Below are 14,297 nucleotides of genomic sequence, written 5' to 3'. Positions count from 1 at the left end.
GGTACATTTGTGGCAAATAAATAATATATTTAATTCAAATAAAAGTTTATTCGAGTTGAACGCAAGCATGCGCAGAATACTGTATACGATATAACTTTAAAGATGTCGGACGTAGTGAAAACGAGGTGACAGATTAACGCGACCAAGCAGTTGTTTGTACAAGGATTGATTATTATTTGATTAAAACAAATACTAATTTCAGGATAATTAAAGAAATGTTTTTATTCGCGAGTGTTTATTAATTAAATCACACTTTCCTTTTATTTTGAGTGCCTTTCTCCCTGTTGTGTCTCCAATGTGAAGCAGAATTCAAATCAACTTATCATTGACACAGAGAAATGGAAATTGTTATGTTTCAACAATATCCACGGAACATACAAAAAAATAACCACGAAATGTAAAAATTTAAGATTTTCAATTTGAATCATAAATTTTAATTATATCAATTCCAGAATATTTGGCTGAATACCAGGCAATTTTGCAATTTGTCCTAAATATAAAATATATTTGTAGCAAATAAAAATTTATTTGTCTCAAATTTAAATATAAAAATTTATTTGAGACAAAGAAAACTTTAGTAGGCTCTGAGACAAATATCCATTTTTATTTAAGTCAAATATATTTTATTTAATTCAAATAAAACATTTCTCTGGGTGTAGATAACATTTTTATTTGTATATACACTGTAAAGAACGAAACTTAAAATATTTTTAATAATTTCTGTTCAAATAATGAAATGATAATTGAAAGAGTTATAAACGCTACGATAATATGCTATTCTTGAGAAAACAAAAGCAAAATATTTCTGAGATTCTCACTGCTCATAAAATTTTTATGACTTATGTATGAGATCTTGACCTCTTCCAGAACAAAAACAAACGACAAATTATGCCTTGTGTATTATTCCCGAAAACATATGTACTTTACGTGTATTATATATCTTCTGATACTGTCTGTATAAAGTAGTATAAGACATTTTACTGTGTCGTAAAATATATTTATAAGTGTTGCGTATATGTATTTTTTGTATCATTTGCTTAAGAAATATTTTATTCCGAAGCATTTGAATTTAGCATTAACTTTATATATTCCTAGATTGTTGTATATTAGCTGTGTATATTATTAATATTATTTATCTCTAATAAGTCCTGAAAAAATTTATTTAAATCAAAGAAATTACTTACACACTAAAAAAAAAAGTAGAATTTTTACCCGAAAATTATTATAAAATTTTAATATCCAGTCGTAACGTCAGTATTGGACAACGATAATTTTACTACTTTTTACTAAAAATTTGTAAAACTATGACAACAAATACCTTCAGTAGCGACTGCTGATGGAACAATTCGGATTGTTGGCGATTTGCTCAGCTAACAGGTAACACTTTGTGCATTAGGAAAAACACATTATTATAAAATTTTAATATACAAACGTAACGCCAATTTGGCCCAACGTTAATTTTACTACTTTTTATTACTTTCTTATTTTCAGCTTGTTGAGTTAACAATTATGGATTACAATAACAAATAAAATCGATTTTTAAAATTTTCGACCATCATATATCAGTATGAATTTGTGGTTAGGATTTAATAAATTAAAAATATAGAATAAAGTGTAATTAATTTTCTAATTCAAATAATTATTGCAACTACATTCAATCACAAAATATAATTATGCAATTGAAGTAACAATGGTATATAGAAATAATAGAGATTAATCTGCAGACGACAGATAACTGATGACAGACAGTCACCAGAGTTTGGAATGTCAATTACTATATGTGCAATTTACAGTAAAACGTCCAAAATGCGAAACCTTTGAGTTTTTATAAAGGCGTTTACACACCTCATTAGTTTTCGATATTCAGCAAAAAAAAATACAATTCTCCCTAATGCGTATTAGTATTTTCTGCTCGTATCAATTAATCATAACAATCTGTTTAATCTAAAAAAATTTCTAAAACTTTCTTGATAATAATAATAAGTGAAAATGAAGCATTAAAAAAAATTAAAAAAATAACCTAAAAATCTCTCAAGAATCTTGTGGTTTAACCTCAGTAATCGCAGTCGGGTAATAGTAATTAGAAAACTCGTCGTATTATTGCAATTAACCCTCGGCACGTTGGCGCGCGTATTTCACGGATAGGCGGGTACCGTTGCACTTCCGGGTTTTGGGTGGGAGAAAATGCACCTGGTTTCTCGGGCGGATGAGACGCAAGGAGAGAGGTTAGAATGGTGCGTGCGCATCTGTCGACCACGCTGCCAGTGGCCGGCGAGTTTCAAATACCGCGTGGACTTTAGTAACTCCGTAACCGTCGTAAGGTACAGTCATATCGGTTTTTTTCTCCAAATTTTCAACGATCAAAACAAAACACAAAAACAAAATTTTCCTTCATTAATCACTAATCACTTTTGAATAACTTCATCTAAATTTCGCAAACTAATAATATCCCAATAATCTAGTTCCATGTTCCAATTTTCAAAACAGTTAACTGTTTTTTTTTGAAACAATTTGAAAGTATTCATAATTTTTTCCTAATAGCCAACGAATTAAGTGTCAAGTGTTTAAAATAGTGTCAAGTTTAAAAGAGTGAAAAATATTCAACTGGTGGAATTTTATAGTGATTCAGAGAGTGACGCGCGTGGTTCTTTTTTTTTTTGTAAACAAAGAATGATCGGTTATTGAACTAACCTCTATGTGATTTAAAATAGATTTTGACCAGTGATTCGGACCCGAGTGTGGGAGAAGAGTCAACTTTATAGAAAAAAGAAAAAAAAAACATAATGACAAGTGTTATTGTTGGAATTTTACTTTGGACGCTACTATTGACAGTGGCGTCCGAGCCGGAAGATTCAATAAAAGAGAAAATTTCAATTTTAAAGTGTTGTCATTTTTTGGAACATTTAATACGTGAAAATGAAAATTCTCCACCACGTTGTGTACCAACAAAAAATGAATGGAAACCATTTATTTATTCCGTTAAGACGGGCAAGAAAATAACGGAAATTCCAAATAAATGGAATATTACGGAAGGACAAAAACCACAATGTCCAAATACGCATGTTTTAACTTATGTGCCCTACAATTCATATTCACCATTTATACTAACAGATGCGGGTGGAGCGATTTTGGATCTTGCAGCCGGTAGAAATGTAAATCCTGAAGAGTATTGTGCTGATTCGAATGCATTGCTCGTTTGTGAATTAAACTATATGGACGACGAGCGTGCTGCCTCAACAATACGACCTAGTATTCGTCGATGTTGTGGTTCGCATGCTGCCTACGATGAGAACAGGTACCTTTTTGATTGGAGCTACTATTCAAGTTTACTCACTTCTACTACAGTATATCTCCCTTTAATTTAATCCAAACATGATCATGAATTACATATACACATTTGTATTTACCAGTTTTGTGAAACAAATTTTTTTCCGCATGTATGTAAATAACGAATATAATTAAAGTTTTGAATATTCATAAATAAATGTATTGTTATGATTTTTATGTTTTTTTGGAAAAGTTACCTATAAATTAAAAAAAGTATGTTACTGAACTTCTGAACGTTTAAATGAACGAAAAAAGTTTACTACTTTTTTAACCTCAAATTTTACTATAAAATTCTGTTTTCTGTGTGAAAAAATAAATTTACAATTTATTAAATATATATGTATATATTTTTTTTTGATTGTTATTTAGAACTTCAGGCACATAAAAAATGTTAGAACAAAACATCAAGTTTTTACATTCGATGTTCTTACTTTTGTTATTTTAATTATTTATAATTTTTCATTAATTGACTTTTTAAATCGTTATCAAAATGACATAAAATTTTTGAAAAAAAATGTTAGATTGAAAAAAAATAAATAGTTATTTTTACATTCGATTTATTTATTTTTGTTATATTTTAATTACTTATAATTTTTATAAAAAGAAGATATTAACAAATAACAATTGACGAATGACAACATTTTCCTGTAATGAAGAGGAAAAGAAAAATAACAGGTCATTTCAGCTCTAAAAATTAATTAGATTAGATTGAAAATCAATTAGGTTAGATATTACTTGATTAGATTAGGTTAGGTATCACTAAAATTTCGCGGTAAATTTGAATTAAAAATTTGAAATTAAGAATGAATAAGAATTACTTATATATACATATATATATATCATTTCGATGTATCTTCTTTTAAATTCAATTATTTCATTATTTAAAATTGTAGTATTGTTGAAATCAAAAACATGATGGTTATTTGTAGCATGAGAACTAAGTCCAGTGTCAATCTTTCTGTCCCTAACAGACTTTTTTACTTTGTTATTTTGTACAAAAAATTTCTTTTAAACATTAAAAAATGTTGTATATATAAAAAAACAAGTTTAAAACAATTTTATGAACAAAATAATAAAATATGTTTTCAATGTAAAACAAAAATAATTACAAAAAAAATTATAAATAATGAAAGTCACAAAATTAAAAATAACGAATGTAAAATGTTGTTAACATAATTATTTTCAATCTAGATATTTTCGGAAAATTTTCTCTAGCTTTTGATTTATAACTAAAAAAAATTTTCAATATTTAAAATAACGAACAAAAAGAAAATTTGTTTTTAAAATTTTATGTTTAGTTTTGATACCGAATCTTACAAATGAAACCAAAAAGATAAATTAAATTAAATATTCATTACTTGAAATAATATATGCAGTAAAGGTTAAATTTAATTTAAAAAAAAATCCGAAAAATTCATTTATTTTATTATTCAAAACTTTAGAATCATTATGATAATTGTAAGTGCATTTTTAAGGAAAATAGAAAAGGACAAAAAATGTAAAACATTTACATATAGAGAAATTCTTTCCCATTGTATAGAACTCTAAAAAACAAAACTACATATCTCTCTCTAAATGATTCTGTAACTCACAATGCAAACACTACTAACATTCCTAAACCTAAACAAATTCAAATATGTGTGGACAAATAAAAAAGAAGATTTTTAGAAGATCAAATAAAAATTTTGTTCATTTAAGAATGAACATGCGTCATTACTGGAAAATTATTTTTAAGAATTTAGAAAATAGTAAAAAAAAAACCGGTATATGTAAAATGTCAAGTTTCAAAATTGACAAATGTAGCGGAGAATGCTATTAGTGTGTATACAAATACAAACATTTTCTAGTGTGTGACAGTAATAAACAGAAGCATCTTTCTAAAATCTATGTATTATACTCTACATAAAAAATCTAGTCATTTTGGAATCTATTTTTATATCAGAAAAAATTACGCATGTTCATTCTTAAATATTTCGGAACTTTTTAAAAAAAGATTCTTGATTTAAGACACTATTTTCTAAAATTATAATACTCAATAATTTTATTTATTTACTAAAGAAAATAAAAGTTTTTATCACATTAATAATATTACAAAAAAACAAAAGAAATAAACAAAATAAATAATAAATTACAATAACAGTAGTACTGATCAGTTTTTTTGTTTTTGTTGTTTTTTTTCACAACCTAAAAAAAATAACCTTCAGTCTACCGGATTCCTCTCAAATTAATGCATATTTTCCTCTAATATTTGCGGTGTCAAAAGTAAAATTCTTCATTTGTCATTCAATGACAATTCCGTTAAATGACAAATTTCTTAAATGGCAATTCGACAAAATGACTATTCTGTTAATTGACAATTCCGTTAAATGACAATTCTGTTAACTGACAATTACGTTAAATATCAATTCCGTTAACTGACAATTCCATTAAATGACAATTTCGTTAAATGACTAATTTGTTAAATGACAATTCCGTTAAATGACAATTCAGTTAAATGACAATTCGGCAAAATGACTATTCCGTTAAATGACAATTCTGTTAACTGACAATTCCGTTAAATATCAATTTCATTAACTGACAATTCCATTAAATGACAATTCCGTTAAATGACTATTCTGTTAATTGACAATTCTGTTAAATGACAAATGCCTTAACTCACAATTCCGTTAAATGACAACTTCGTTAAATGACAATTCAGTTAAATGACAATTCGGCAAAATGACTTCCGTTAATTGACAATTCCGTTAAATGACAATTCTGTTAAATGATAATTCCGTTAAGTGACAATGCCGTTAATTGGAATTTCCGTTAACTGACTATTAAGTCAATTAACATTTCGGTTAATTGACAATTCCATTAATTAACTATTCTGTTAAATGAAAAATCTGTTAACTGGCAATTCCGTTAAATGACAATTTTATTATGTGCCATTTCCGTAACCTGACGTTTCTGTTAGCTGATAGTTCGGTTATAAGCGTCCTTTCTTTTGATTGTTGTTTCTGTCAAATGACATTTCGGTTAATTGACCATTCCGTTCATTGACATTTCAGTTACTTGTCATTTTGGTTAAGTGAAATTTCTGTTATTTGACACGTCGGTTAACTAGCGAGTCCGTTAAGTGGCATTTCTGTTATATGGCAATTCGGTCAAATTGACAATTCTGTTAATTGACGTTTCGAATATTTGCCTTTCTGTTAGATGACTATTCTGACAAATGAGAGGTGGTGCATTTTCATGTGTCCCTATTTTATTAATATTATTAAATAATTAAATATTAATTAATATTAATATTACCCGTATTATCAAACAAAATTTTATCCGTAAAGAATAATTAAAGGTTATGTTTATGAAATTTGATTACACTTCTCTTATTTCTGTTTGATTTGGAAAAACTTTTGTGTTTTTAACTATCTTGTTTCTCTATTATAATTATACTCCCAGTAATTAAGTTTTCATTTAAATAGATCGAAAAAAAACTGAACTCTGTATAACCATTGACATTTGGCGCAACAGGCCAAACAGGGTGCGGTATCTAAATTACTCGATGTGAAACAGAATCAGGGTTCGGAATTTAAATTGCTCGATTTCTATATATATATATACTATAGTTTCCGAACCCTGCCTTGTTTGTTGGTCTTGATTGACGTTGTTGAATGTCATCAGTTGCTAATAGAAATCCTTTCTTTTGTAAAGAAAACTACGAAAAACTGTTTCTCGTTAAAGAATTTCTAATAAAAATAATAATAAAAATAACAATAATAGTAATACTTATTTTAAAATGCTTAGAATTTATTACAGAGTATTTTTATCGAAATGTCTATTATTTATCGTTATTTTGTTTGAATAAAATTATTAATGTGTAAATAAATAGATTTTAAAAAATAATAATGAAAAAAAAAATCCTTTCGAATAATTATACTTAGAAGTAGGGAAAAATACCACTTTCTATAATTTAGTTGTCGTTTAGAAGCATTTAATAGATAATAAGAATTTGCTTGTGTATATATTTCAATTTCACTGAGGTGGAAAGTCGGTCTCGCTCATTATCCAGAATCTAAACAGATGTTGCATAGCATTAGTTGCATGTGCTGCCAACAGATGCTTTCTTATAAAAAGTGGTCATTTCAGAAATTTTATGGAGTACTTTTTTCTACTTTTCGTTTTCATATATAAAAAAAATGAGTTTAATTATTACTGTTTCCTTTTTCTTCTTTTTTTACATCTTCTCATATATATAATATATATTCTACATAATTCAAAAAGTATAAAAAAACAGTATAAACACAAACGTATCTAATTACATATGTACTACACAATATTCTTTATACAGGATTAAAAACATTTTCTGTTTGCCTATTTGTAAAAAAGGTTTTATTTTCTCCAAGGTACTCATTAATTAAAAACATTTTTTTTCAATCTAAAACTGTTTAGTTTTTACATATAATAATAATAAAAAATAATAATATTAATAATTATTACAATAATTAATTGAAATCCTTATTTTTGAACTGTCAAATTTTGAGGTTATGTTTAGAGTTGCTAATGACTGTCACCAAACGTAACTGCGCTTGCGCTACTACAACTCTTCTATTAGTAGAAAAAGGCGCTCTTATTTAAAATGCATAAGAAAATATTTAGAAAACAATAAAAAAAAAATTATAATGAGTTAAATTTATTGTTTTTTAATGAAGCTGAAGTACGCAACGTCTATGATAAACGATTTTTAAAAAAATAATTTTTTAAAATGAAAAATAAATTAATAATTTTTTTTTTATTGTTTTCTAAATATTTTCTTATAGTAATAAATTTTTAATATGAGCGCCTTTTTCTATATACCAATGAAAGTGTTGTAGTAGAGCAAGCGCAGTTGCCTTTGGTAACGGTCATTGCGATAACTTTGGTTATGTTAAATTATTATAGAAACTATTGTTAATGGGGTAAAATTATCTTAAAATCAATGACAAATAATAATAATAGCAATAATTGACAAAATTTGATAATATATTTTTTTTACAGGAGAACTTGTGTTGTGTCTCAAGATAAAGATGATGCACCACCATTGGTTCCAAATCTTTCTTCATCATTCGAAATAAAAACAGGCTTTCCACATTGTCCAAAGTCGAAAAATTTCACAATTGCCGGCGATGTAAAAGATACGATACTTGAGCCCGATGGTACTTTAGTTTTTAAAGGGCAACAACTACGACTCTTATCAAAGGAGTATTGCGTCGAAAGAATTCAAGAACCAAATCATGTAGTGAAGGTCTTCTCATGTTCGAATGACGCCACTAAGACGTAAGTAAATTTTCTTTTTTTTTTGATATTTCACAGCTAAAACAATAATTTCTATACACGATAAAGTATATTAGAAAATTATTATTGAAAAGAGCTGTAACAAAACCGTGACAAAACCTTGGTTGATATTTATAAGTGTTATGTATATATAGAAAGAACAGTTAACGGAATTTTTAAGAGGCACGCGAGAAATTTCCTTATACAGGTACTGCTATATTGCATACATCATTGTAAAGATATAATTTATAGTTTATAATAATCAGTTTAGATGGGAACGAGTTTAACCTTAATGAGACAATCAAGAATAAGGATATATTCTGTGAGCATCACTCGGAAGTGAATTGTTCTTTGATATGAAGCAACGATGGAATGTGAGAAAACTGTTATTATATTCTCCTTTGTTTCTGTGAGAGAGAGAGAGAGAGAGAGAGAGAGAGAGAGAGAGAGAGAGAGAGAGAGAGAGAGAGAGAGAGAACTATAACTGCTATATACATACTGTGATAATACAGATTAACTTCTTTTGAGTTTAGTTCGGGTATTAATCATTTTTATTTTTTTCACATATTATATACAATTTTATTCTTCTCGTATATAGTTTTATTGATAAACGGTTTTAATCGCGTGGTGCATATGAATTTCCCATAAAAATCATTAAATAGAATTTTTATTTTAAAAAATTTTATTTATACAAATTTTTACATAAGCAAAATTTTTAATTACAGAATTTTTGTTTGGCAGAATTTTTATTTTAATAGTCATTTTCTTTACATGACTTTTTATTTAAAATAATTTTAATTTAAACGAATTTTAAATCAACCGAATTCTCATTTAATTGAATTTTATGTGATTCGAATTTTTAAATCACAGAAATTACAATTCATTGAATTTTAATTTGTCTTAATTTTTATTTGTATACGAATTTTTAATTGATAGAATTTTTAAGGCGCCGAATTTTTTATTTGTCAAAAATTACAAATGGCCGAACAAAAAATCGACAAAAAGATTTTGGCGCAATTTTTGAAAATTAACCAATTAGAAATTATTAAGAAAAATCGTGATTGTGCAATTTTTAAAAATTGCGCCAAAATCTTTTTGTCGATTTTTTGTTCGGCCATTTGTAATTTTAGACAAATGAAAATTCGGCGTTTTAAAAATTCTATCAATTAAAAATTTCGAGAAATAAAAATTCAAGCAAATCGTAATTCTGTACAAGAATTGTTCGGTTGTAAAAAAATTCAGTAATTCGGTTTAGTAAAAACTCTGTCAAAAAATAATTCGAACAAATATAAATGCAGCTAAATGAAAATTCTAACAAATTAATTTTTTCCATTAAGTATTTATGCATCTCATTTTAAATCCATTTTTTAAGGAGACAAAACAAAATTTATTTCTAAATGTAAAAAATGAGAAATATTTTTTTTATTTGTATAATCAGTTATTACGTTCAAGTAGCTTGTTTGAGTTTAAGTAAAATTATTCATTACCTATACATATATATAGTGACTAAGCTAAGTAATAACAGACTATATACTGGCACGCTTTTTTACACCAGGCAGGCGTAAAAAATAAAGCACAAAGAACTTCTCTCTCGTATATATATATATATATATATATATATATATATATATATATATATATATATATATATACGAGGGGCTGATCACTCTCGAGTACTTCACTCGCTTAAAACGAATATTTTTGCAGTTCTGTGATTAAAATGTTAAGTTGTCGATATTTCTCGAGTACAGAGAATAACGAAATTTAAAACGAGTTAACAAAATAACATAAAATAAGGCGGAATAGCGTAGAATAGTGGGGAGTAGTAGTAGAAGCGGTGCGAGATAGACGAATAACGATGAATAACGACGAGTAAAAGCGAGTCTCGGGTGAGTTTTTGGGAGTATTGCTAGTATTTAGGAAAGTTCTCCGTCTCCAGTGGAGCTCAGTTTCGCGCGAGGTAGTATGTATGTGTCAAACGCTTTTCCCTCTTAAGAAGTAGTTGAGAACAGAGTTCATGCTTTCCTTCTCTTTTCCTTACGTACAAGAATATACCTGACTCTCTCAGTTCTCTATGCACAATTGAAAAGCAGATTGAGTTGTTGCAACTCTGACCTGTAATATAATTTTTAATATCTTTACAACGATGCGATACTTAAAATTCTTAACCATTTTTTTTAGTGTTTAAATTGTAAAACCCATCCTTTCGCAAAATGTTTGTACCTTTTACCGAGCATTTTTCACTTCAAAATACTCACTGACAGATCAGTCAGTCCTTGACTGTTCGTCAAGAAAACTTAAAATTTTCAATCTGAATATATAGTTTTTAAGTGAGTTGTGAATTTAACTTTTGAAAAACCATGAGCAGCAAGGAAGTTAATAATACTAGTGTAATGGACAAATTCCGTCAACATTTTTGAGACAAATTATAAAATGAATTAGGCCTTGGCGTTCCACTTCATATAAAAAAATTTTATGGTTCAACAATTTAGACAATATTATATTAATTATGTTAATTATTACTAACTAATAAATTTAATAATAAAATAATCAATTTAAAATATAAATATGATTAGAAAATTAATTACAAATAAATACATATTCTAATAGTTTATAAATATTTTTTAATAATAAGGCCAAAATTCAATCGAGTGGATAGGAATGGCTAAAGTAGAGTCGACTCAGAGTATTTACGCTGCCCTACAACGGAAAAACACACATAAGCCACATTGTCGCTTTGGTCGAGTTCTGTATATAGACACTGGTAAAAAGCGACTGAAGCGACAATGTGGCTTATGGGTTTTCTTTCGTTGTAAGGCAGTACGAATAGCGCGAGTAACTTCGAATAACCCGAGTAACTACGAATAGCCCGAGTAACTACGAATAGTGCGAGTTAGCACGAATTAAGACGAAGTAAAGTCTGTAACGTCGGGTCGACTCGTGAGTGATCAGCCCCTCGTATATATATATATATATATATATGAAAATCCATTTCAATGATTATTTCATGAATGCCCTTTGCAAAAGTCTAAATACAAATAGAAATAGAGAATATTAAAGTAGTGGTGAAACAATTTTTTAAGATCTAAATTTCATGATTTTTATGATGCTGAAGTAGGTCAGCATTTCACTTATTTCATTTCCGTCAACATATATATATATAAAAAATTTGACTATAGAACAGTAATTAGTAAATTTTTTTTTTAAATTCTAATCGAGAGATAGGACCCAATTTATATAACAATTTTTTTTTCTCATAATTTTTTCATGAAAAATTAAGGGCTAAATTAATAAATAACGCGTATAAATTTGTAATGGCCGTTAACAGACGCAACTGCGCTTGCGCAACAGCAACTCTCTTATTGGTAGAAAATTGCTTTCTTATATTTAAAATGAATATAAGAAAATGTCGAAAAAACAATGAAAACAAAAATTGTATTCTCTAAATTTGAATTGAAAAGTGAGCTATTAATTTACATTAGTAAGAATTTTTTATTAATTTTTAGTAAAATATTACTATTTGATTTAGTAGTTAAAATTTTTTTTTTACTAAAATTTAGTAAAAAGTGACTTTTTATTTCTATAAACATTTTCTTATATTAAAGCATTTTAAATATAAGAGCGCCTTTTTCTACCAATAAGAGAGGCTATATAGTAGCGCAAGCGCAGTTGCGTCAGGCAACGGTCGTTAACATCTTCAGTCCGCCATTTTGAATTTTGAAAATTTGACTTGAAAACGTTATTAGCGTATACTTTTACTTATTAGAATCAACAAAAAAGTAAAAATCTATTTTTGGTTTATTTATTTATTACACAAAAAAAAACGCTGGATAAATTTTGTTGCGGGTAATTTTAACCAATGCTAATTCACATAGACGGTGGCGCCCTCAACTAGGATAAAATTTGTTATTCTTATACCGATTTTGGGGTAAAAATTCGACTTCTTTTACTGTGTAATTTCAATGAATTCATGTTTAAAATCAAAAAATAAAATCGCTCACATAAAAAAAGGATTTAACTGGTCGGACACCTTGTCAACAGTCAAGGAAAAAAAAAATTGTGACTGTTACATATTCTTCACATATATATATAGAATATATAAAACGGAAGCTCTTTTCTATTGACGAGAATAGATAATAGATGTATACAGGACATTATAAAGATGAGTCACAAAAGGGCGTATAAGGGCGTCTCGACTGCAAAGTCCGAGGGCGCTGGTTATTATCCTCGAGGTTTTTTACGAGGTCCCGTTTCGCGTTTAACGATTGAAACTGCTTGGCAGCAGGGTCGCGTTTTGTTCGGCATAAATTTACGATTCCTCCCGAGTGTGCGATCGCCCTTGGGGGCTCTTCTGATTTTTTTTTACTTTTTTTTTTCTTTCTTTGCTCTCTCTCTCTCTCTCTCTCTCTCTCTCTCTCTCTCTCTCTCTCTCTCTCTTTTTCTTTCTTTTTTCGAATCGAATAAAATTACGAGAAGCTGTTTCGATGTCGAAATCACAAAAGGGCCTCTCTATGGCCACCGTACAGAAGCGTCGCCGCATCGAACGTGTGGATCGCATCCAGGTCGAATAAACGATATTTTAAATCGCGAGACAGTGCTTTTGTTTTTTTTTCGTTTTTTTTTTATAATTTTATTGGGATCGACGTTTGCGCAGTAGTTCTCAATCGATTGTAACCTGAAAATGTCATAAATTTTCAGCTTCCAACTAAAAAAAAAAAAAAAGAGAGAGAGAGAGAGAGAGAGAGAGAGAGAGAGAGGAAGGGAGAACAAGACGATTGGATTGAATTTTACGTTAATCGAGGAAGCGAGTTCAAGATGATTAAATTTCATTTGTCTTCGAGGAAATCACTAACGGTTCTCGAAAGTTAATTCTTTTTTTTTGCCAGATGCACACATTGTTGCTCTCTCTCTCTCTTTTTTTTCTCTCTCGCGCGAATCAATCGAGTTAGAGTATTATGCAATTGTGCAACTGGAAGAGATGTTTATAGTCTGATCGAAGAAAGATTTATTGTAGTCGTGTTTTTAATGGAAGCTTTGTATTCGCCTTGAATTTTATCCCAGAGGGCTTTCTTGTCTAAGATTACAACTGATTTTATCTCTATTTGCAATTACTCTCCACAAATGTTTTCCACATATAAATATATATATATATTTATATATATATATATATATATATATATATATATATATATATATATATATATATATATATATATATATATATATATATATATATATATATTCTGAAAGATAAATTTGTATCTTGTGCTAATAATTCAATTGCTACCGCGTATAATTTTATATACGCGTATAACAAGAATTGTGTGTTAAATAGATCCATCTAGTCTGCGAAAAAAAATTATGAGTTTTATGTACAAAAGAATCAATTTTTACACTTTTTTAAATATTTTTTCCTAGAAATGATTTACAATTTGATTTAAGATATACTGGATCCTCGATTTTGTATTTTCGTTTAACATAACCTCTAAATTTATATCGATGGTTAAGAAAGATACGTAACCTCAAAACTTTAGGCATAAAATAACCTCAAAATTTAGTATGAAGGTCCCTCGTGTATTTTCAAAATTATTATTTGAATTGAGGAGAATATTTTTTTTTAGATAAAATCGGTTTTATCTATTTTAATAAGTAAAATTAAACCAATGTCGATTATATAG

At 28.0% G+C, this 14,297-nt stretch overlaps 1 protein-coding gene across 1 annotated transcript in view; it reads left to right on the top strand.

The window, feature by feature from the left end:
• The first annotated feature begins 2,291 nt into the window (after window positions 1–2,291).
• Window positions 2,292–14,297, top strand: part of LOC127280271 (probable G-protein coupled receptor Mth-like 1) — a 286,104-nt gene continuing 274,098 nt past the window's right edge. Inside the window, exons 1-2 of the mRNA XM_051303168.1 lie at window positions 2,292–3,295; window positions 8,344–8,622. Coding sequence (XP_051159125.1) covers window positions 2,784–3,295; window positions 8,344–8,622 — 791 coding nt within the window. The 5' untranslated portion in view covers window positions 2,292–2,783. The remainder of the gene's footprint in view (window positions 3,296–8,343; window positions 8,623–14,297) is intronic.

Source organism: Leptopilina boulardi, unplaced genomic scaffold (assembly GCF_019393585.1).
Source record: "Leptopilina boulardi isolate dan_hultmark-lab unplaced genomic scaffold, ZJU_Lbou_2.1 LbouV2_231, whole genome shotgun sequence".
Taxonomy (NCBI): domain Eukaryota; kingdom Metazoa; phylum Arthropoda; class Insecta; order Hymenoptera; family Figitidae; genus Leptopilina; species Leptopilina boulardi.
The sequence above is the reverse complement of the archived record's forward strand: the minus strand, read 5'-3'. Positions and strand labels throughout refer to the sequence as shown.